At 44.9% G+C, this 17,868-nt stretch overlaps 7 protein-coding genes and 1 non-coding gene across 12 annotated transcripts; 6 read left to right on the forward strand and 2 right to left on the reverse strand.

The window, feature by feature from the left end:
* The first annotated feature begins 325 nt into the window (after positions 1–325).
* Coq9 (Coenzyme Q9) lies at positions 326–4,574 on the forward strand. The gene is made up of 4 exons (NM_165550.3): positions 326–460; positions 3,017–3,687; positions 3,747–3,956; positions 4,014–4,574. Exons 1-4 carry the CDS (start codon positions 400–402, stop codon positions 4,050–4,052), a joined length of 981 nt encoding a protein of 326 aa, NP_724594.1. The 5' UTR covers positions 326–399; the 3' UTR covers positions 4,053–4,574.
* CG30496 (uncharacterized protein) lies at positions 573–2,951 on the forward strand. Its single transcript, NM_165551.4, has one exon. The coding sequence runs from the start codon at positions 715–717 to the stop codon at positions 2,620–2,622; it is 1,908 nt and encodes a 635-aa protein (NP_724595.1). The 5' UTR covers positions 573–714; the 3' UTR covers positions 2,623–2,951.
* Positions 4,575–4,578: 4 nt separating the features above from the next.
* On the reverse strand, positions 4,579–6,168 carry CG34216 (uncharacterized protein). Its single transcript, NM_001103743.2, has one exon. It carries the CDS (start codon positions 6,008–6,010, stop codon positions 5,000–5,002), a length of 1,011 nt encoding a protein of 336 aa, NP_001097213.2. The 5' UTR covers positions 6,011–6,168; the 3' UTR covers positions 4,579–4,999.
* Positions 6,169–6,255: 87 nt separating this feature from the next.
* Positions 6,256–10,257, reverse strand: tor (torso). 2 transcript variants are annotated; one of them, NM_001103742.2, is made up of 14 exons: positions 9,866–10,257; positions 9,568–9,798; positions 9,178–9,415; positions 9,035–9,117; positions 8,810–8,978; positions 8,451–8,741; positions 8,044–8,379; positions 7,815–7,986; positions 7,255–7,753; positions 7,093–7,187; positions 6,917–7,039; positions 6,719–6,856; positions 6,489–6,662; positions 6,256–6,430 (listed from the first exon to the last, which is right to left on the reverse strand). In NM_001103742.2, the coding sequence occupies exons 1-14, from the start codon at positions 10,016–10,018 to the stop codon at positions 6,376–6,378; spliced, it is 2,757 nt and encodes a 918-aa protein (NP_001097212.2). In that variant the 5' UTR covers positions 10,019–10,257; the 3' UTR covers positions 6,256–6,375. The 2 variants fall into 2 exon arrangements, with proteins under 2 accessions (NP_001097212.2, NP_476762.1); NM_057414.4 differs by having other exon boundaries at positions 8,436–8,741.
* A 688-nt stretch (positions 10,258–10,945) lies between these two features.
* Positions 10,946–13,054, forward strand: CG1941 (uncharacterized protein). Of its 4 annotated transcripts, none has more exons than NM_001299233.1 (7): positions 10,946–11,424; positions 11,530–11,717; positions 11,769–11,866; positions 11,922–12,053; positions 12,148–12,489; positions 12,550–12,749; positions 12,816–13,054. In NM_001299233.1, the coding sequence occupies exons 2-7, from the start codon at positions 11,589–11,591 to the stop codon at positions 12,971–12,973; spliced, it is 1,059 nt and encodes a 352-aa protein (NP_001286162.1). In that variant the 5' UTR covers positions 10,946–11,424; positions 11,530–11,588; the 3' UTR covers positions 12,974–13,054. The 4 variants fall into 4 exon arrangements, with proteins under 4 accessions (NP_001286162.1, NP_001286161.1, NP_610317.1 ...); NM_001299232.1 differs by having other exon boundaries at positions 10,946–11,136; NM_136473.3 differs by having other exon boundaries at positions 10,946–11,008.
* mir-4909 (mir-4909 stem loop) lies at positions 12,490–12,549 on the forward strand. Its single transcript, NR_048056.1, has one exon. It is a non-coding gene; the product is annotated as a mir-4909 precursor RNA (primary transcript).
* A 596-nt stretch (positions 13,055–13,650) lies between the features above and the next one.
* Positions 13,651–15,255, forward strand: Dgat2 (Diacylglycerol O-acyltransferase 2). The gene is made up of 6 exons (NM_136474.3): positions 13,651–13,963; positions 14,024–14,121; positions 14,180–14,311; positions 14,378–14,719; positions 14,777–14,976; positions 15,036–15,255. The coding sequence occupies exons 1-6, from the start codon at positions 13,835–13,837 to the stop codon at positions 15,191–15,193; spliced, it is 1,059 nt and encodes a 352-aa protein (NP_610318.1). The 5' UTR covers positions 13,651–13,834; the 3' UTR covers positions 15,194–15,255.
* Positions 15,256–15,995: 740 nt separating this feature from the next.
* On the forward strand, positions 15,996–17,854 carry CG1946 (uncharacterized protein). Its single transcript, NM_136475.4, has 6 exons — positions 15,996–16,184; positions 16,605–16,702; positions 16,774–16,896; positions 16,952–17,293; positions 17,352–17,551; positions 17,618–17,854. The coding sequence occupies exons 1-6, from the start codon at positions 16,056–16,058 to the stop codon at positions 17,773–17,775; spliced, it is 1,050 nt and encodes a 349-aa protein (NP_610319.2). The 5' UTR covers positions 15,996–16,055; the 3' UTR covers positions 17,776–17,854.
* Positions 17,855–17,868: the final 14 nt, after the last annotated feature.

A 17,868-nucleotide genomic window follows, 5' to 3' on the forward strand; every position in this document is an offset into this window, starting at 1 on the left:
ATTTCTAACTTCGCTGGCGTTTACATCAGCCGTTTTACGCATTCGCAGTTAACAGCAATGCTGCGAGCTCTGCTATTTTCTAGCTAAATTTAAGCTTGTGAAATGTCTAGAATTCATATTTAACATTTTAATCGATTACGACTTCTTTAGTGTTTCGCATTTTCTCATACAGTTTGTTTGGAATTATGGGATATTAGAGTTAGCTTTTATAGTTAAAAGTCGGAATATGAAGGTAAGCTGTTAAGCACTGAAGATATACCAAATCACTACAGTAAACAAAACCACCAAAAATACTACAGCAGCAATGGATTACGCCGCTTTCCAACACAACGTAAGTGGCTTCCTGGTGAATGCCAAACAAACCGATTTCAATTGCCTCAACGACTTCAAGCCGCTTAAATGGCAAACGTGCGCTGTTTATACAAGCTTATTCGTCTGCAGAAGCTCCTGCTGCCGCTCAGTAAGTAGTGTGAACTCCCCAATTCACCTGTTAGCCGCGAATTCACCGCGTGTGCTCATTACGAAAGAGAGTCCGCAACCGACAATCAGCTGTTCGATCGAGTTGTGCGTGCGTGCGAAAGAAAGGGGGGAGAGAGAGAGAGAGAGAGCTAGTAAAGGGAACTGCTGACTGTCAAATGCCGGCGGCCTTAGATTTTTCGACTATTTTCAATAAAATTGTGAAATACCAGTGAAAAATTAAAGCAAATAAATAAAATGCAGGAGCAGGAGATGGAGGTGGAAGTGGGGGACCCGGCAAAGGCGTCGAATTTGCTGCGGCTCATCAAGCAGCTGCTGCTGGAAAAAGCTTACGATGGCGTGCGGATGTTGTTTCAAAGTGCCCAGGAATCGGAAAAGAACACTCGGCTGCTGCCCCACATAGCCATGGATCTATACCATGACGTGTGCTTGGAAAACATTTCCGACGAGGTGAACTCCCAGGAGCCAGAACTATTCGACTGCTCTGACGAGCTGCTCAAGCTGCTGGCCAAGTACGCCCCACTGCATGAGCTTATGCTGGAACTGATGGAGCGCTTGGAAGAGAGTAGCAGTATCAATGTGTTCGGCGCCTATCTGCGGGCCCTACAAGTTGTGCTGCAGCGACAGGGACGCGACAAGCCGCAGGCCGTTGAGTGGAGCCTGAATAGCATCTTCACCCATCTCAAGGATTTGCCCCTGCCCGAATACCTCTCCGAGGGCTATGACGAGGCCCAAGCGCGACTCATAGAGCAAAACGAACAGGTGGAGGACCTTCTGGCTCACTACATCACCGTGGGACTCTTTCGGGAGCCGCTCCGCGATGAAATTCTGCAGCAGGATGTGCGGACACCCAGCCAAATATTCAGGGATTGCGGCGTCAACCGGCGCAACATATTCACTTGCTTCTTCATTCAGCTGTTGGGACGTCCGTTGGCCCTGCTGGAGATGAATCACGCCAAGGAGGACCTTACGAGATCCTACGTGCAGCAGGTTACGGAAAGCCTGACTCAGGATGCCAACCAGTTCCTGGGGGATCCCTTCTACCTGCTCAACCTCGTGGAACAGCGTGCCAGATGGCTAAGGAAACTAGATGCCTCGAGAGGCGTCTACGAGATGAGTTGCCAGAATGTTTTCCTCATCGAGGAGAAACTTCCGCTGCATGCTGTAGCCATGTACTATCACTCGCTGTTCGTGGGTAACCAACTGCCCACAAACGCACCAAAGGTATATGCACCTTTATTCCTATTCGAAACGATTGTCTATCTGGCTGAAGTGCTACTCAGGCAGCAGGAGCCTCCCCTACAATATTGTGGTCTTCGATTAGTGGAACATCATTTGAGTACCTTGCAGCACTCAGTTCCCACCAGCTCCCTCCAGCTGGATGTCCACAAGCGCTTTTGCGAAGCCCTTTGCAAGATTGTGGGCTATTCGCCGCAGGTCGCACTTCGGCAGTTGGGAATTCATGTGCTCAGGCAATTTGTTCTGGCCTTCGATGATCATGGAAAGTATCTCATCCTTAAAAATCTGATGGGGACATTGCAGCACGGCGGACTAATGGGCTACCTCGGAGGGATGTACAAGGACCTTGTTGACAAGGCGCTAGGGCAATCTGGTCCCATGCCGGAAGTTTATAGCGGAAAGCTCTTCCGCGAGATGTTGCTGCTCTGCGTCTGTGTGCTGCCCCATGACGTGAAATCCGATCTTCTTCTGCACTCCGATCGCCTGTGTCATGCTCTGAATATCCTACGCTACTTTGCGGCAAGAGACAAGAATGATGTGACTGGCTTCTGGCAGGCTCTGCCGGAAATTGAAAAGGAATTGCTGGACCCACTGGGAACAGCGCTTAACTTTTCGATGGCCCATTACAAGGCGTACAAGGAGCGCGTCGAAAAGGGTCAGAGTGCTTCGGATGATGAACTAATGCAGCGCCAACTCAACATGCTCGCCGTCAACATAAGCAATAGCGGAATGGCTGGCGGCGACGCGGAGAGCAAGCTGCCCGACATTGGACGGCAGGAGAAGCTCGATGTGCTGGCCAGTTCCATTACCAGCTTGGAAACGCTACAATCTTTATATCTGCGCGCCAGAGAGATCATCGAACAGTCCGCTCGCCTGCGACGGGTTGCCAATCCATCAGATGCTTAGCTTGTAGTTTGTCCACAATGAAAGCGAAATGATAACGTAAACTGTGTGTAAACAGAACCGAAAACGAAATCGAAACTTAAACTGATCTATGTGGTCTGTGGGTTCTTGGCTGGGGCGATAATTAACCGACTAATTGAGCCAGTTGTGGTGTGCTAACTAACTGGCCAGCGATGCGGGCTTTGCATTGCGATCTGCGCACTGAAATCTAGTTGCACACAAATAGGTACACATAGGTGTGCGTACTTAACACCTAAGCTGGCAGCGTTTTTCTAATTTTTATAGCCATTTTAAATATGTTTTTGTATTTCAAATATATGAATTAGCTAGGCAAAAAAACAAAACTCGCTTTTTCAAACCTTAAATGGTGTTACTACAAAGGCTCGCCTTCTTGCAGATGCGACTAGCTCCCGTTTGGCTCCACTGCAGCCGAGACCATTGACATTTTTAATAGCAAGGAGTTATGGAAAGGATGAGAAGAAAGCCAATCTAGAAGACTTTAGAGCCCGCGAGGAGCAGCGCGAAAGGGAGCGGGATGCGGCCGATCAAGCTGCCGAAAAGGCATCACAAAAAGAAGCAGGCGGAGGTGGTGGACTGGGTGCAAAAGGATCAGAGTCTACAGGCCCAGAAGATGACGCCAAGCAAGCCAAGGTGGATGCCATAAGGGCAAAGATCCTGGACGCTGCATTGCAGCATGTGCCCCAGCAGGGCTGGACCCGCCAGGCCATCATTCTGGGTGCCGAGGAAAGTGGCTATCCTAGCGTGGTGCACGGCATGTTTCCCGAGGGTGGCTTCGCGCTGGTCTCCCACTTCAACGGCAAGTGCAACGCCCAGCTGGTGGAAAGCCTGCAGCAAAAGACAGATGGTGGCAAGCAGGAGGTGGAGGATCCTCTAGATTTTCTGGTACAAGCAGTGCGCCAGCGTCTGGAGATGGTTACTCCCTACAAGACGCATTGGCCCCAGGCGATGGCCCTATTAGCCCAGCCCCAGCATGCGCCCACAGCTCTGGCCCAGGTGCTCACCCTGGTGGATGACATCTGCTACTACTCCGGAGATCGATCTGTGGATGTGAGTAACGTATAGTCTCGTATGTACAATGCCCGACTTAATCAATGAGCTTCCTCTAGTTCGGTTGGTACACGAGACGTGTGGGTCTGGCGACCATCATGAAGATGACCGAGTTGTACTTCCTGCAGGACAAGTCCCCAGGACATGCGCAGACCTGGGAGTTCCTCAAGAGCCGCATGGACGAGGCTGTGCAACTCCAAATGATGCTATCCCAAACAGAGGGCATGACGCACACGTTCCAACGCTCCTTTAACTCGGCGTTCATCACGGTGAGTTTCCAGGCATGAATCGCACAGTGATCCACTAATCTTTCATTTCTATTGTAGGCGCGTAATATTCTCGGTCTGGGCTACAATCGTAACTAGCACGGAAGTGAAACCATGTCGGGATCCGATGCCTTGAGTGCCACACGCAGTCCAAAGATTAATAATTTTAGTGAGAACGGTTCTGCTAGCCCTTAAAGATCTACACCTATACTTACCTTAGATCCATATGTATATATGTGCATATAAGTACATCCTATTCAACACCCAATGACAGTTTTAAGCTTATTTGTATTTTCGGGGAAGTTGATTTTAAATATTTTGTTAGACATATTCTCGATTTTTCTTACTTTGCTGATATTCGTAGCCCAATACTGCAAATAAAGGGGGAAAACGGGAATGTGTCCATAATTTTTAAAGTTTGTTTCCTTATTAGTGTTTCCTATTAACGTTGCCAATTTTCTGAATAGTTGGCTCTGTCCAATCGCTGACTAATCAAGCGCATGACCTTCGTGCCCTCAAACTTGCAGTTGAAACGCTTAAGTGATTTTGCATAGATACAGCTCACGGAAATTTAAGGTTTACTTAAGGCTTAGGTAAATATAATAAAGGTTAAACAAGCTGACGTGCTTTTTTTTCGTTTCTTTATTTCGTTTAAGTTGAATCATAGGTTTGTTTCGTCATTCATAGAAGATACGATAGGAATAAGTCCACCCGTTTTTCCAGCTCAACCAACGGATCGGACAACTGCTCCAATAAAAACATCTTGGTTAAGCTGCCATATTCATTGCTTGACTGCGTTGAGTTGCCTAAAGATTTCCTGTGTACTGCTGTTAAGATCATAATGCTGGGTACTGCCATGATAGGATTGCGTAGATCACCTCAGTTGGTCATCCAGATTTTTATAGTAATAGACCCGCAATCCGACCATTCGTCATTAATCGATGTGAGTCTGCGTGGTGGAGGAACTCCAGATGGAGTTCTTCTGGGCGTCAAAGGGTTCATAGAAGGTTCCTTTGGTTTGGTTGAAGTGGCTTTGCTGTGATATCTTATTGTAAGTTCTTGGAAGTTGGACTTAAAATCCCAGTACTGTCTGCTGGTTCCTTGAAATTCGATTTTTTTTGGGTATTTTGTACTGCTTGGGTTAAATTCGTTTTTGATGTTGGAATGCATTTTTCACTTTTACTTCTTTTAGGCGGTGGGTGTTTACCCATCATAGGCAAGGACTTTGGACTGAAATTCAAGATGTTTTTCAAGTGGCTCGGTCCATAAGGGGAAACTCCTTTGTTGGCTATGTGCGCTAATGATATCAAAACTGGACTCTTTGGTTCCGTCACTTCGGAGTAGAGATCAGATATACTTCTCACCATAAAGGGAACTGTTTTCTTCTTGTACTTTCCGTATAAATTATTGATTTCCAGCTCGCTAAGGGCGCTCAGGAGCTTTGGAATGGACACAACATCGCTGTCTCCAAAGAGATCTCTTAACAATCGTACCAGTTCGTCTTGCTCTCCCAATAGGAGCAATACATCTCCAAAGTCCTCGCCGTTGCCACACCACTTGTACTTGCGATTCAGCGCTCTCAGCCGAAGGATGTAGTCCTGCATCATGTGGAGTAGCTTTCCCAGAGTTTCGGGAGCCATGGGATCGGAGAGGTAACCATTGCTATCGAAATGTGCGCTGGCGGAGAACAAATCCTGATCGGGAAACCCACTTAGTGGCACCTTGTATCTCCTTCGTTTTCTGGATATCATCATCACTTTTCTATAGTTGGCATACAACAGGCGAAGCAAAATATAATGAGCTGCCTCTGGAGATCGACATAATCTTTTTGCCAAGGCAAATATGACCCGTCGATTGAGGTCCAGCCAGCGCGGTGGCAAGGTGTCGCAGGGATCGGGGGTTGGCTCCCGATCCGGACCTCTTATGAAAGGATTCTCGGCGAGGGGCCGACTGCCCAGTGGACAGCAGCTGGAGATGGTGCGCACCGGGCAGTGTGGACAGCTGTAGGGAATCGGTGGACATGGTGTCCGGCGGAGGCGACAGCAGTGGATGCACATCGATCGAGGTGGCCAGAAGTAGAATTGAAACACTGTAAACAAGCCAGCTTGGACCGACTTTCAATTTGGAATTTTCAAAAATGATGCTGATTGGGGTCCAAATAAACGACCTTCTTTCGAAACCTAAGCCGCAAGGAGGCACAAACATTTTGAAATGGTCGGTTTCTATGAGACATAAAGGGCACTGCTAGAAGTTTACTCTATAAATATCTTGGTTTTTCTTATAAAAAAGAAATTAAATTTTTCTTAGGCTAGCTTTAATGTTTATTGCTATGCAAGGTTATCTGGCGCATAGCATTGTCTGAATTGGAACTCGAATTTAGAATGTATTGCACTCGTTCATTATAATCTTGAAGCAATGACTATTAATTCAAAGGTTCTAGGTATAGCTCTTCCTCGCATGGCACTTGCTCCACTTTACTAAATTGTAAAAGGTAAGAAAGTAACGTATACAATTGTCTTTTTAAAGATTACTTACCTGTTTAGACCGTCACATGACTTTAATTTTGACTCGGTTGCAGCTTGCAGTTGTTTCAGCCTTTCTGGAACATCGTTAGTGGCCAAAATCATGCCACCAAGTCTGTGTTTAAGGGCGGAAAATGTTGGCCTGTGTGATGGCACGGAGCTCCAGCAGCTTTCCATCAGGGAAAACCTGAGTTAAGCAAATGTGATCAACAATTATGTACTTCGCTAAGCACTGATACCCACATTTCTTGCGTACATCCCTCCGGTCGCTTCATCCGATGACCTTGTCGCAGTAGCTGCAAGAGATCACTGGGAGACACCGACGGATATGGCATTCCACCGAGAGTGGTGATCTCATAGAGCAGCACACCAAAGGACCAACTAAGAGGGTAAGATATCAGCCACAAAATCGCTTCGGACTTAACAAAAATATATACTTACACATCGCTCTGACTGGTGTACACCTGGTGGGTGAGGGACTCCAGCGCGAGCCACTTGATGGGCAGCTTGCCACTTCCTCCGGACTTTCGGTACACGTTCTCATGATACACATCTCGACTCAGCCTTAAAAAAAAAAACACAATATAACTAATCATTGAACTTTCAGAGATACCCACCCAAAATCTGCTATCTTGATGCTGCGATCTACGGAGATTAGAACATTCCGGGCAGCCAGATCCCTATGCACTACTTTGTTTTGGGCCAGAAATTCCTAAAATGGCAAATGATACATGCTACACTTTTTAATTACATTTAGGGATAGAGTAGATGTAGGCTACCATTCCCACCGCCACCTGTTGGGCGATGTCTAGCAAATCTGCATATTTCAGTGGTATTCGGGGCTTGGTATCCGATGAGTCGAGGCAATCAAAGTATTCCTTGTTCTCAAAGATTCGCTTCTTGTTGTCCGATTTGAAATCCTGCTTCGAGTCTTTCTTGGGCTGCGGCTTCAGCTTCCGTTTTGGCCGATCCTTTGGAGCTTCAGCGGTTTTGGGAATGTAACTCCCACCGATGTTTTCAATGTCCTCCAGGCCATAGCCCTTGTTGTCGGCTGCATTGGTTATTCGAGTGAGGGTGTAGGTCTCACATCGACTTGAGTGTGTCTGATCCGATTCACTCTCCTCTTCCACAGTGGACAGCATCGAGTTGTTGATATCCTCTATGCGATCATGGATGGAATTTCTAGGGAGTCGGTTAAACCGTCGGTTGTCCACGTTCTGTTCAAGGTTCTTCTTAAGTCCAATTGCATTTTGCTCCTGCCTGAACTTCCACTCCTCACTAAGTAATACATTTTTTACTATACATCACTTGTTTTCCAATATGTATAAAAATAACTTACCGTAAAAAGTTCTGCAGGCTTCCAAGGCTGCAGTATTCAATTAGCAACATCATCTGGTTGCTAAAACGAGTGGAGTATCCCACGATACCCACAATATTTGGATGCTTGCCCACGGCCTTGAGCATCTGAATTTCGCACTTGAACGCATATACGTCCTCGTCGTTTGGTTCATCTGTGAGAACAAAAATTCCATGAATTATTCAAGAACTTCAATACCAAATGGTACAACCTTTCAGCAACTTGACGGCCACTTGGCGTTTCTTGTAAACTCCACGTCGCACCAAGCCAAAGGCTCCTTCGCCGAGGACATCCTGAAGGAGCACCGAGTGTGGCTCCACCTCCAGCTCGTCCATTACTTCCAGACTCTCGTTGGCCGAGAGGGTGACCAGCAGGCCACTGCTGTCCATCAGGGAGAGATGAAATTCACTGGCCTTCGCGTCCTTAGCGTCCATTTGCAGCGCCTGAACCTCCGAACGATTTCGTCTGCAGAACGTCAGGGAGCACAGCATCAAAATGCAGCATATGGGCACGATAATAAAGAGTACCAACTTGACCATGTTGCCCTCTGTTCAATGGATGGAAATGGATGTCTAAATATTTAATTTCCTTCAGCGTACGTACCGCTCAGCAACACACCTCGATGAACCTTGTCCAACGTCAAACCGGATACGTTTTTTCCGCCTGCCGACTGGGCCACCAAATGTACTTCGAAATGGGAACCCAGTACCGTGATCTTGGGTACATAGAAGTGGCTCCTGTTTTGGTCAAGTGTATAGTTTAGCTCCGTACCTCCTTTGAATAGATCAAAGATGTGAAGTGTATAGTTATCCGGCAGGTATCTGGGACGCGCCCAGGTGATGTTCAGGGCCAAAATATTTGGCAGATACTGCTTCTGGGTCACAGTAAGATTCTCTGGCTTATGGGGTGCTATGAAAGGGTGGAACAATATTATTATTATTAATATTATTATTATATAGGACTTTCGAGGAACCTACGGCAGAGTGTGTAGTTATAGGGATACCAATCCAAGCAGCTTGGAACAGCGATTGGCAGCCACTGCAGATCGCTCTCCAGTCGATTCATTATGTTCACCGTTCTTACGCCAACGTGATACTGTTTGTCAAACTCCAAGTTGTCCACCGTGTGCCTGTACAGCTTTTTGCGCTGCAGTAAAAGATTAGCTATGCTCTAGCATTGCAGGGGCGTCATGGCATACTCACATCCCGGAACTGCACCTCCAGTGGCTCGTCCATATTCACGCTGTTGGTTGAATACGACACCATGTCGAAATAGCAGTTGCTCTCTGGAATATGAAAGTAGGGTTCGTAGATCGTTGATTGATTAAACTGATGGAGCTACTTACCCGCCGATGGCTTCCACTCGATTTCGGCAGCAATGTGATGCAGGTCGTCTGGTTGGGGGACAAACCGCAGCAGATTCACCGCTCCCATTTTGCTGGGCTGATAGCCTCGGATGAGGGTGGCGAAGGTCTGGTCCTTTGCTATCAAGGAGTAGCTGCCATCTCCGTGCATCGCCAGGGCGGTGATGTTGTGGGTAGAGTTGGACTCCAATCCCGGCAGGATGAGAAAGTTGTCATCAGACTGCAAGCGAATAAGTCGATGAAAAAGAGCGATCCACTTGTAAAACGAAACATTAGGTCTTGATGACTACATAGTACATCTTTTTCTAGAAATTCATCAAATAAAATGGTATTTTAAAGTAAATAGTAATGAGTTTACATCTAATATCTGACCAGGTAAAGCGCAGTTTCTTTGTTGTCGTCCTTGACAGCATCCACCCGGATTATGTAGGTGGCATTTGGAGCCGGCTCGGTTCCCCTGCTGTGCTGCACCCAATCTATTTGGAAAACGATTTCCGACTCCGTGCGGCAGATCATGTTCATCTGGTAGTTTTCCTGCACCTTGCGCAGAGCCCCGGGAAATGTTCCATTAATCCTGCAGTCCTTTAAACAGCTTCGGAAATCCTGTCGAGAAAAGAAGCATGCACTTTTGGTTATGGAGTGTTCCAACATTCTAAGGGTGTAAACATACCATCTGGCCCTTTTCCAGACAATTCTGGGTGCAAGCGGTGACGTTGAGAAGCGTCTTATCGTGAGAGATTTTGTCCATTAGCAACATTTCACCTTGATTGCTTCCCACGAAAAACCAGAAGATAAATGCGTACTTCGCGTAGAAAATAAGCATTTTCCTTGTTCTGCTTTTGAAACCCTTCTTTAGTTCTTCGTTGTGTGTCGGTGTGTGTGTGTTGGAATGAAATGTGTATTTGTTTAAAACCGACTTAAAGTTTATTGCACTTTTGCCACCACGCACTTTGATACAAAACTCAATAACACACACAGCAAATTCGAATACTTAGTTTCTAGATTCCAACTTTCGAGATCAATACCATCCGTCCTTCTCGGATTATCTTGCTGAACTGAGAAAGAACTGAGAAACTGAGGCCAAAAATGCGATGGTAAAAAAGCGACGAAGAAGGAGGAATGATGAGAAGCGGCGGACTCGTTGAATATATTTTGCGCTATTTTGTTTTGATTTGTTTTTCACCTCTTCACTGCATCGTATTGTACTTGATCGTATGGATGGGATTGGACTAGGGGTCATTTGAAATGCAAAAATTTGGATCGCTACTCCGTCATAGTAGCGCCAGGGCTTGGGATAAGCATAGAACATTGACTTCAGATAACTCTTCGCAATTTTCATTTGTGATACCACCAACAACGTTTGTATTTCAATCTTCTATGATCTGTTGCGCCAAAAGAGCTTGTATTGCAGCAAACCGATAAATCAGAATGCAGTGCTGGTCGCTTCCATCCCTAGAAACCATGTTGGGCGCCAATATTCGAAATTAACCAAAAAACAACTATGCTAATTTCGCCCACATTGTAGCTTTTGCGTGATCACACTTTCCCTGATTCCATTTCAATTGGAACAGAGCTGACAATACAGGTATTTCCTTATAGCGACTTGCAAATGCACATGACCTCAGTTGCCTCTGATTCAGGTTATTCGTATAGAACGCTCGATTACATTGGTGACTCAATTGTTGCATCGCATTCGAGTACTCGAAACACTCACATGGGAAACTCGAGCATTCAGTGCCACTCGCAAGTTTAGTTAAATGTTGTACGCTCGCATCGTCGGTTCTGCTGCTCAAACGCGATAACGATCCATTACGTGTGTAAACATTAATAATAAATTTCTATGGGAGCGTCTAGTTTATTAAAGCTCTACAAGTTTAAAATAATTAGCCTGTGATACTAGGCCAAAGCGGATCGGATCAAAAGCAATACGAGTAACTCCCAGTTAGTTTTATCACCATTCAATTAAAGTGAGGAGGTTGTCGTGCAACAGCAGTTTCGTTCTCTTTCTAAAGGCATTCAAACCAGTTGCAATTGAAATTTCAAAACAATAATTATATATATGTGATCACAAGTATCGGACAAACGTTAAAGCCGGCTGTTGTTGGCAATGATAAGATCATATCATATAATATCATATCGGCATTCTAGCCAGACGTCCATATAGAGCAAGTCATTATCTTGATTGCTCGAATTTTTAAACACCCCAAGCGAATAGCCATTAAATCGAAGGTATTTTTTTAACAACTCTAACCAATAGCCACGCACTCGCGCCACCGACGGATACTGATAAGGATAAGAAATGGTAACTAAACATTGAACATTTCCATTTTTCAGTCGCCGGAGGACCGTGCTACCAAGTAGTTCAACTTTCCGAGTTCGAGAGCTCTGACATCATGAAAATCGAGTGGGCTCCCAAAGGAGTTCCCATGGAACGGCGTCGCCAGACGTTTGCCATGGCCTTCCTAATCCTATCCTTTATGATACTCTCCTTTGGATCCTATTTCTTCGTTGCTGCCGTGCTGGTAAATACATCAGTGCTTCAATATTTTGAAAAGTAAAGCATTCCCTTCCAGTTCTATGGAAGCCTTTTGTGGCGCACCATTATGGTCATCTATTTGGTCTACGTCTACGCGAATCACAAGAGAACCCACTCCATTATGGATGGCAATGGGTAGGCGTCATGAAGTCCCTATAAGAACACTTAAAGCTAAAATAATCCATTTTAGCTGGAAAATTAACCGCAACAATTGGCTGTTTCGGCATTATCGGGACTACTTTCCCGTACAGCTGGTCAAGACCGCAGAGCTGCCGCCGAATAAGAACTACATTTTGGCCAGTTTTCCGCACGGAATTTTGGGGTAAGCTTGTTGACTGATAGTCAATCTTATCGATGGTTGCTTAGGTGACGAAACATTTGTATACCTTCTTACGCACATATTGTAACCCTGATAGGACTGGCATTTCCATTAATATGGGTCTAGACATCTCCAAGTGGCTGCAACTGTTCCCACAGGTGAGGCCCAAGGTGGCCACTTTGGATCAAAACTTCCTGACGCCCATCGTGCGTGGTCTCCTGAGATCTTGGGGCCTGGTGTCGGTTTCCAAGGAGGCCTTAGTATATCTGCTAACCAAATCAAACGATCCCAAGCACAAGGACAATCGTGATGGGTTCACCTCCAACGCGGTGGCTATTCTGGTGGGTGGTGCCCAGGAGGCACTAGACTCGCACCCTGGCAAATATATATTGACACTGAAGAACCGCAAGGGATTCGTTAAAATGGCCATTAGGACAGGGTAGGTTGAAATCGGATACAACTAAAAGTTATTTTTAATTGTATCCGGTCTTCATTTTAGGTCTTCGATTGTTCCCACGTTTTCCTTTGGCGAGGTGGACATTCTGGATCAGGTTGCCAATCCACCGAACTCTCGGGTTCGTCGCTTTCAAGACTTTGTAAAGAGGATAACGGGGATATCTCCGCTGATTCCCGTTGGCCGGGGCATCTTCAACTACTCCTTTGGCTTTCTGCCCAACCGTCGACGCATTGTCCAAGTTGGTGAGTCCTCAGCTCATTCAAATGTCGCATAGTTGTAAGATTCAAATAAACTTTAAAAAATTTCAGTTGGCGCTCCCATCGACGTGGTTCAGAGCGATCAACCAGACGCAGCCTATGTGGATAAGATACACAAACAGGTTATTGACGACCTGGAGAAGATGTTCGCCAAGTACAAGGATCAGTACATACCGAACTCCAAGCAGGACAAGCTGATTATACACTAGTCGAGAAGTTATTGTCTAAACAATGTGATCAAATGAGTGCTTTATAAGCATTTAATATAAAAATTACGAATTTTATCAGGCAAATAAAATTGCCATACAAGCTTTTTAAAACGACGGGTAGTGATCGAAACTTTGAATAAGCAGCTATCGCTATTGATAGCAATTATTTATCGATAAGACGGCAAACAGTGTTGATCAACGATCAGTAGAAGTTGGCGTTCAATTTAAAATGAATAACTATGATTTATTAATTGATATATAGGGAAAAAACATAACAATGAGCGCAGAATATACCAAATGTAGTAATAACAGCATTATCATTTATTTCTAATAATCCCTGTTCAACCAGCTTTATTGATTTTTAAACTACAGCCTTCAATTAAAAAACAATTATTTCATCATACAAGCATACAACTTAATCCGTTGTATGTTTTTGTAATTTCGTTGTATGTAGTATAAAAGTAATACAGCTTATCACTTAACTGACTTATAAATCTTAAGAAATACGACCCACAGCATAAAATGCTTATTGAATCATAGTGCTCTTGAAAGTGGGTAATCTCCTAGGAATCGCCGCATACCTTTGCACCCAGACGGCGATTGCATGCCGAGTTTATAATCTTCATCACTCCAATCGCGAATTCCCATCAGCCCCACACAAAGTGCTACTGACTGGTTAGTTGGCTTGTGATTAGCAGGTAATGCGGGCGCCCTGCATGAAGCCGAGAGCCGATAAGGATAAGTATAAGTCTAGTACAGGGCAATTTGACCATCGCTGGCTTCCATATCATTCAGTCGTGGGAGAACCGCCGAAAGAGCAGCTGGTGGAGTTTTTTTGGGCATTTTTGTAACACAGCAGACATGAAAATCGAGTGGGCACCACTGCGGGTTCCTCTGGAACGCCGACTGCAGATACTGGTCACGGCCTTTTTCACCTCCATGCTGCTGATACTATTGTCAGTTTCCTTCCTTTTGGTAGCTGGATCACTGGTAAGACACTAACCATTTAGTCATATGCATAAGTATTACAGAACATGAGTTTCCCTTCAGATCTACGGAGGTCTTTTGGTGCGTAGTCTGATGGTAACTTACTTGGCCTACGTCTTTGTGCACCACAAGAAAACCCAATCCGTTGTGGATGGCAATGGGTAAGTCGAATACTAACGAAAGTCTCTGTAAGATTATATCGCTGTGTATATCGCTCAGCTGGATGATAACACGCACCAACCTTTTGCATCGCCACTATCGTGATTACTTTCCCGTGGAGCTGGTGAAAACAGCCGAACTGCCAGCTACTAAGAACTACATCTTGGCCAGCTTTCCCCACGGAATTCTGGGGTAAGCACCTTGACAGATAGCCAATCTAATCGTTCGAATATAAATAGACACTGATTTTTATTGTAGCACAGGCATTGGCATTAACATGGGCTTGGAAATCTCCAAGTGGCTGGAGCTATTCCCCCAAGTGCGTCCCAAACTGGGCACTCTGGATCAGCATTTCCATGTTCCGTTCATGCGTGAGGTCCTCCGCTGCTGGGGTCTGGTGTCAGTGTCCAAAGAGGCGCTGATCCGTATGCTCAGCAAGTCAAATGATCCCAAGCACAAGGATAATCGGGATGGTTTCACCTCCAATGCGGTGGCCATTCTGGTTGGCGGTGCCCAGGAAGCCATGGACTCTCATCCTGGGCAGTACATTTTAACCTTGAAGAATAGGAAAGGCTTCGTGCGAATGGCCATTAGAACGGGGTAAGTAATGGGTTCGAGTGTAATTTAAATTCCCATTTACATATATCCTGATTTCAGCTCATCGATTGTTCCTTCATTTTCCTTTGGAGAGGTGGACATTTTCGATCAGGTGGCAAATCCCCCCAACTCGCTGCTCCGACGGTTTCAGGACTTTGTCAAGAAGCTCACCGGAGTCTCTCCGCTGATTCCTGTGGGCCGCGGATTCTTCAACTACACCTTTGGCTTCCTCCCATTCCGACGACGCATTGTCCAAGTTGGTAAGTTATATTTTTATATACTTTACGCAAATAAGTGGTAATAATATTTTAATTCCCAGTTGGTGCTCCCATCGATGTTGTTAAGAACGAGCACCCAGACTCGGAGTATGTGGATAAAGTGCATGGACAGGTCATTGAGTCGCTGGAGAAGTTATTCGATCAGTACAAAGACAAGTACTTGGAGAATTCGAAGAGTGCCACTCTAGTTGTACACTAGTTTTAAATCATGTTGATACAAAATATTCCTATGTATTGAAATAGAAACGAGCTTTTTAATTGAATTTAAACTGGTTGTCTCATTACAAGTTGATTACACATTGCATTGCAAATAAAGAAATGTGCATACTCATAGTACTTACACTATAATTTCAGTTCAATGTAACAAAGTCTGCGTGAATCAGCACTTTTGTGAATGAAACAATCGGCTGATAAGGGCGACACAGATCTCTAGTAAAACTACGACAAAATCGACTAGATTCCTTATCGCAGAACACACTATTGGCGTACGCACAATGGAATGAGTGTTCTGACTGTTGCGAAGCACCGCCAAAACGTGTGACCTCAGCATTAGGTTCTTCGAGTAAAGGTCAAGAATCGATCGCGATAGGAATGACTGTTGCCGGCATAACCATATAAACATTGGAATAGTACCGGGTTCCCAAGATATGATTCAGCTGCCGTCGATTGAAAACAACCAGCTAAGATCGAATCAATATTTACAGCCACTTTAGATCAGTTATCGGACTGATTTGACTATAATTTGGGCAAATAAATCTGAGTTTCACTGGCTACTTTTCAGATCATCTGCGTAGTGACCTAATCTTACCCCATGCCCCCCACCTAGTGTGTGATGTCTAGTGTCTGGATTTAGGCAATTATCAATGGCTTATCACTTAAGTGTGGTTCTCAAACTGTTAACGACACTTGCGGATCGCTGCGAAGAGGCGGGTCGTCACATTGATAAGGATAAGTACTCCACGTTACACCCTGGAAATTGTGTGTGCTGATACTTGATCGCTCAGTCGCTGGAAACTCGTCGAAATAGTCGCTTCTTGTGTTGAAGATCGGTCTAATTGAGCATGACAATCGAATGGGCTCCTCTCCGGGTTCCGCTGGAACGGCGGCTTCAGACCCTGGTTACGTCATTCTTCACCTATACCTTCTTTACGCTGCCCATCTCGTCCTGCCTCGCAGTAGCTATCCTGCTGGTAATCCTTCAGGGCAAATTAGTTATTACACTTATGTTTTTATTATGTTATTACACACGCGAAAACGATCTCAATGTTGTTAATTATAGACGGAATCAGTATCGGGTTTAAAATTGTGGAAGATCCAAATAAGAGCAAAAACATTTGCAATCTGAGAATGTTTCGATCTCGATCTGAGGAAGCTGGCTAGTTTTTGAAACCAAAATCGAGATCGTTGAAAGCGGTTAATTATTTTAGTGTAAGATATTCCATAAGACTAATTTATAGAAGTGAAATTAAAGGAAATAGCTTGAGATAGTTTTACCAACTAATGGATAGGAATTTCATGTCAGCATACCACTTAAATTATAATTATAAGAACTACTTACATTGTACTTACCAAAGCACTAACAATTTGTATCTTTCTTTCATATTTTCAAGTACTACGGCGAAATGTTTGTGCGTAGTCTGCTTCTTATCTATTTTGTGAAAATTTATTTGGATTATAAAAGAAATTACGGCATTATGGAAGGTAATGGGTAAGTGCTGAAACTGAAGTATCCCGATTGCTGAAGAGATAATAGCCCAACTAACTTTCCCCATTACCCAGTTGGTTATTCTACCGCAGCAATTGGAGATATCGAAACTACTTCCCCGTCGAACTTGTAAAAACCGCCGAGCTGCCTCCCAACAGGAACTATATCGTAGCAAGCTTTCCACACGGAATACTTGGGTATCTATAGATCAACAGCTTTTTATATCTTATCACATGTTGATTGCACTCCTAGTACTGGAACTTGCATTAACATGAGCCTGGACATCGACAATTGGCTATCCCTTTACCCGCACGTTCGACCCAAGATCGCCACCCTGGATCATCACTTCAAGACGCCTTTCCTGCGTGACATATTGCGCTGGTGGGGCATGGTATCGGTTTCCAAGGAATCCCTGTCCTATTTACTCAGCAAGTCAAATGATCCAATGCACAAGGATAATCGGGATGGTTTCACATCCAATGCGGTGGCCGTACTTGTTGGTGGCGCCAAGGAAGCCATGGATTCGCATCCGGGACAGTACATTTTGACCCTCAAGGATAGAAAGGGTTTCGTCAAAATGGCTGTTCGAACCGGGTTAGTTTGGAGCGGATAATTTGTAAGGATTAATTGATACATTCTCTTGTTGTGCTAGATCGTCGATTGTGCCCTCGTTGTCCTTTGGCGAGGTGGACATATTTGATCAGGTGGCTAATCCTCCGGACTCCTCGCTCCGTCGCTTCCAGAATGTGGTCAAGAAATTCACAGGCATTTCACCGCTCCTTCCCAAGGGTCGCGGTATCTTCAACTACAACTATGGCATTCTCCCACATCGACGACGTATTGTCCAAGTTGGTGAGTGCATAACACTCTTCATTTTACTTATAGTTTATAACCCCAATACCACTCTCTATACTTCAGTTGGTTCCCCCATCGATGTGGAAAGATGCGAGACTCCCGATCCCGAATATGTGGACAAGATCCATGGGCAGGTGATCGACGCGCTGGCGAGGATGTTCGATGAATACAAAGAGAAGTACACTCCAAACTCAAAGCATATCAAACTTATAATACAGTGACTCAGTAGAGTCCCTTAGATTGTGATTTTTTATAGAATTAAGGAAACTTTTGAAACGCAACACAGTTTTAGACTAATTTAAAAAAAAAAGATC

The sequence above is a fragment of the Drosophila melanogaster genome, chromosome 2R, assembly GCF_000001215.4.
Source record: "Drosophila melanogaster chromosome 2R".
Taxonomy (NCBI): Eukaryota; Metazoa; Arthropoda; class Insecta; order Diptera; family Drosophilidae; genus Drosophila; species Drosophila melanogaster.

What these genes read in the sequence shown, in the direction of transcription:
- Coq9 (NM_165550.3), top strand. Translation starts at nt 400, where the DNA reads ATGGCAAACGTGCGCTGTTTATACAAGCTTATTCGTCTGCAGAAGCTC. An exon ending in GAAGCTCCTGCTGCCGCTCA is followed by an intron (nt 461 to 3,016) that starts GTAAGTAGTGTG and finishes GCCTTCTTGCAG; the next exon opens with ATGCGACTAGCTCCCGTTTG. An exon ending in CCGGAGATCGATCTGTGGAT is followed by an intron (nt 3,688 to 3,746) that starts GTGAGTAACGTA and finishes AGCTTCCTCTAG; the next exon opens with TTCGGTTGGTACACGAGACG.
- CG30496 (NM_165551.4), top strand. Translation starts at nt 715, where the DNA reads ATGCAGGAGCAGGAGATGGAGGTGGAAGTGGGGGACCCGGCAAAGGCG.
- CG34216 (NM_001103743.2), bottom strand. Translation starts at nt 6,010, where the DNA reads ATGTGCATCCACTGCTGTCGCCTCCGCCGGACACCATGTCCACCGATT.
- tor (NM_057414.4), bottom strand. Translation starts at nt 10,018, where the DNA reads ATGCTTATTTTCTACGCGAAGTACGCATTTATCTTCTGGTTTTTCGTG. An exon ending in GTCTGGAAAAGGGCCAGATG is followed by an intron (nt 9,799 to 9,865) that starts GTATGTTTACAC and finishes TTTTCTCGACAG; the next exon opens with GATTTCCGAAGCTGTTTAAA. An exon ending in AAGAAACTGCGCTTTACCTG is followed by an intron (nt 9,416 to 9,567) that starts GTCAGATATTAG and finishes ATTCGCTTGCAG; the next exon opens with TCTGATGACAACTTTCTCAT.
- CG1941 (NM_001299233.1), top strand. Translation starts at nt 11,589, where the DNA reads ATGAAAATCGAGTGGGCTCCCAAAGGAGTTCCCATGGAACGGCGTCGC. An exon ending in TTTCCGCACGGAATTTTGGG is followed by an intron (nt 12,054 to 12,147) that starts GTAAGCTTGTTG and finishes TAACCCTGATAG; the next exon opens with GACTGGCATTTCCATTAATA. An exon ending in TCGACGCATTGTCCAAGTTG is followed by an intron (nt 12,750 to 12,815) that starts GTGAGTCCTCAG and finishes AAAAAATTTCAG; the next exon opens with TTGGCGCTCCCATCGACGTG.
- Dgat2 (NM_136474.3), top strand. Translation starts at nt 13,835, where the DNA reads ATGAAAATCGAGTGGGCACCACTGCGGGTTCCTCTGGAACGCCGACTG. An exon ending in TCCGTTGTGGATGGCAATGG is followed by an intron (nt 14,122 to 14,179) that starts GTAAGTCGAATA and finishes TATATCGCTCAG; the next exon opens with CTGGATGATAACACGCACCA. An exon ending in CGAATGGCCATTAGAACGGG is followed by an intron (nt 14,720 to 14,776) that starts GTAAGTAATGGG and finishes TCCTGATTTCAG; the next exon opens with CTCATCGATTGTTCCTTCAT.
- CG1946 (NM_136475.4), top strand. Translation starts at nt 16,056, where the DNA reads ATGACAATCGAATGGGCTCCTCTCCGGGTTCCGCTGGAACGGCGGCTT. An exon ending in GGCATTATGGAAGGTAATGG is followed by an intron (nt 16,703 to 16,773) that starts GTAAGTGCTGAA and finishes CCCATTACCCAG; the next exon opens with TTGGTTATTCTACCGCAGCA. An exon ending in AAAATGGCTGTTCGAACCGG is followed by an intron (nt 17,294 to 17,351) that starts GTTAGTTTGGAG and finishes TTGTTGTGCTAG; the next exon opens with ATCGTCGATTGTGCCCTCGT.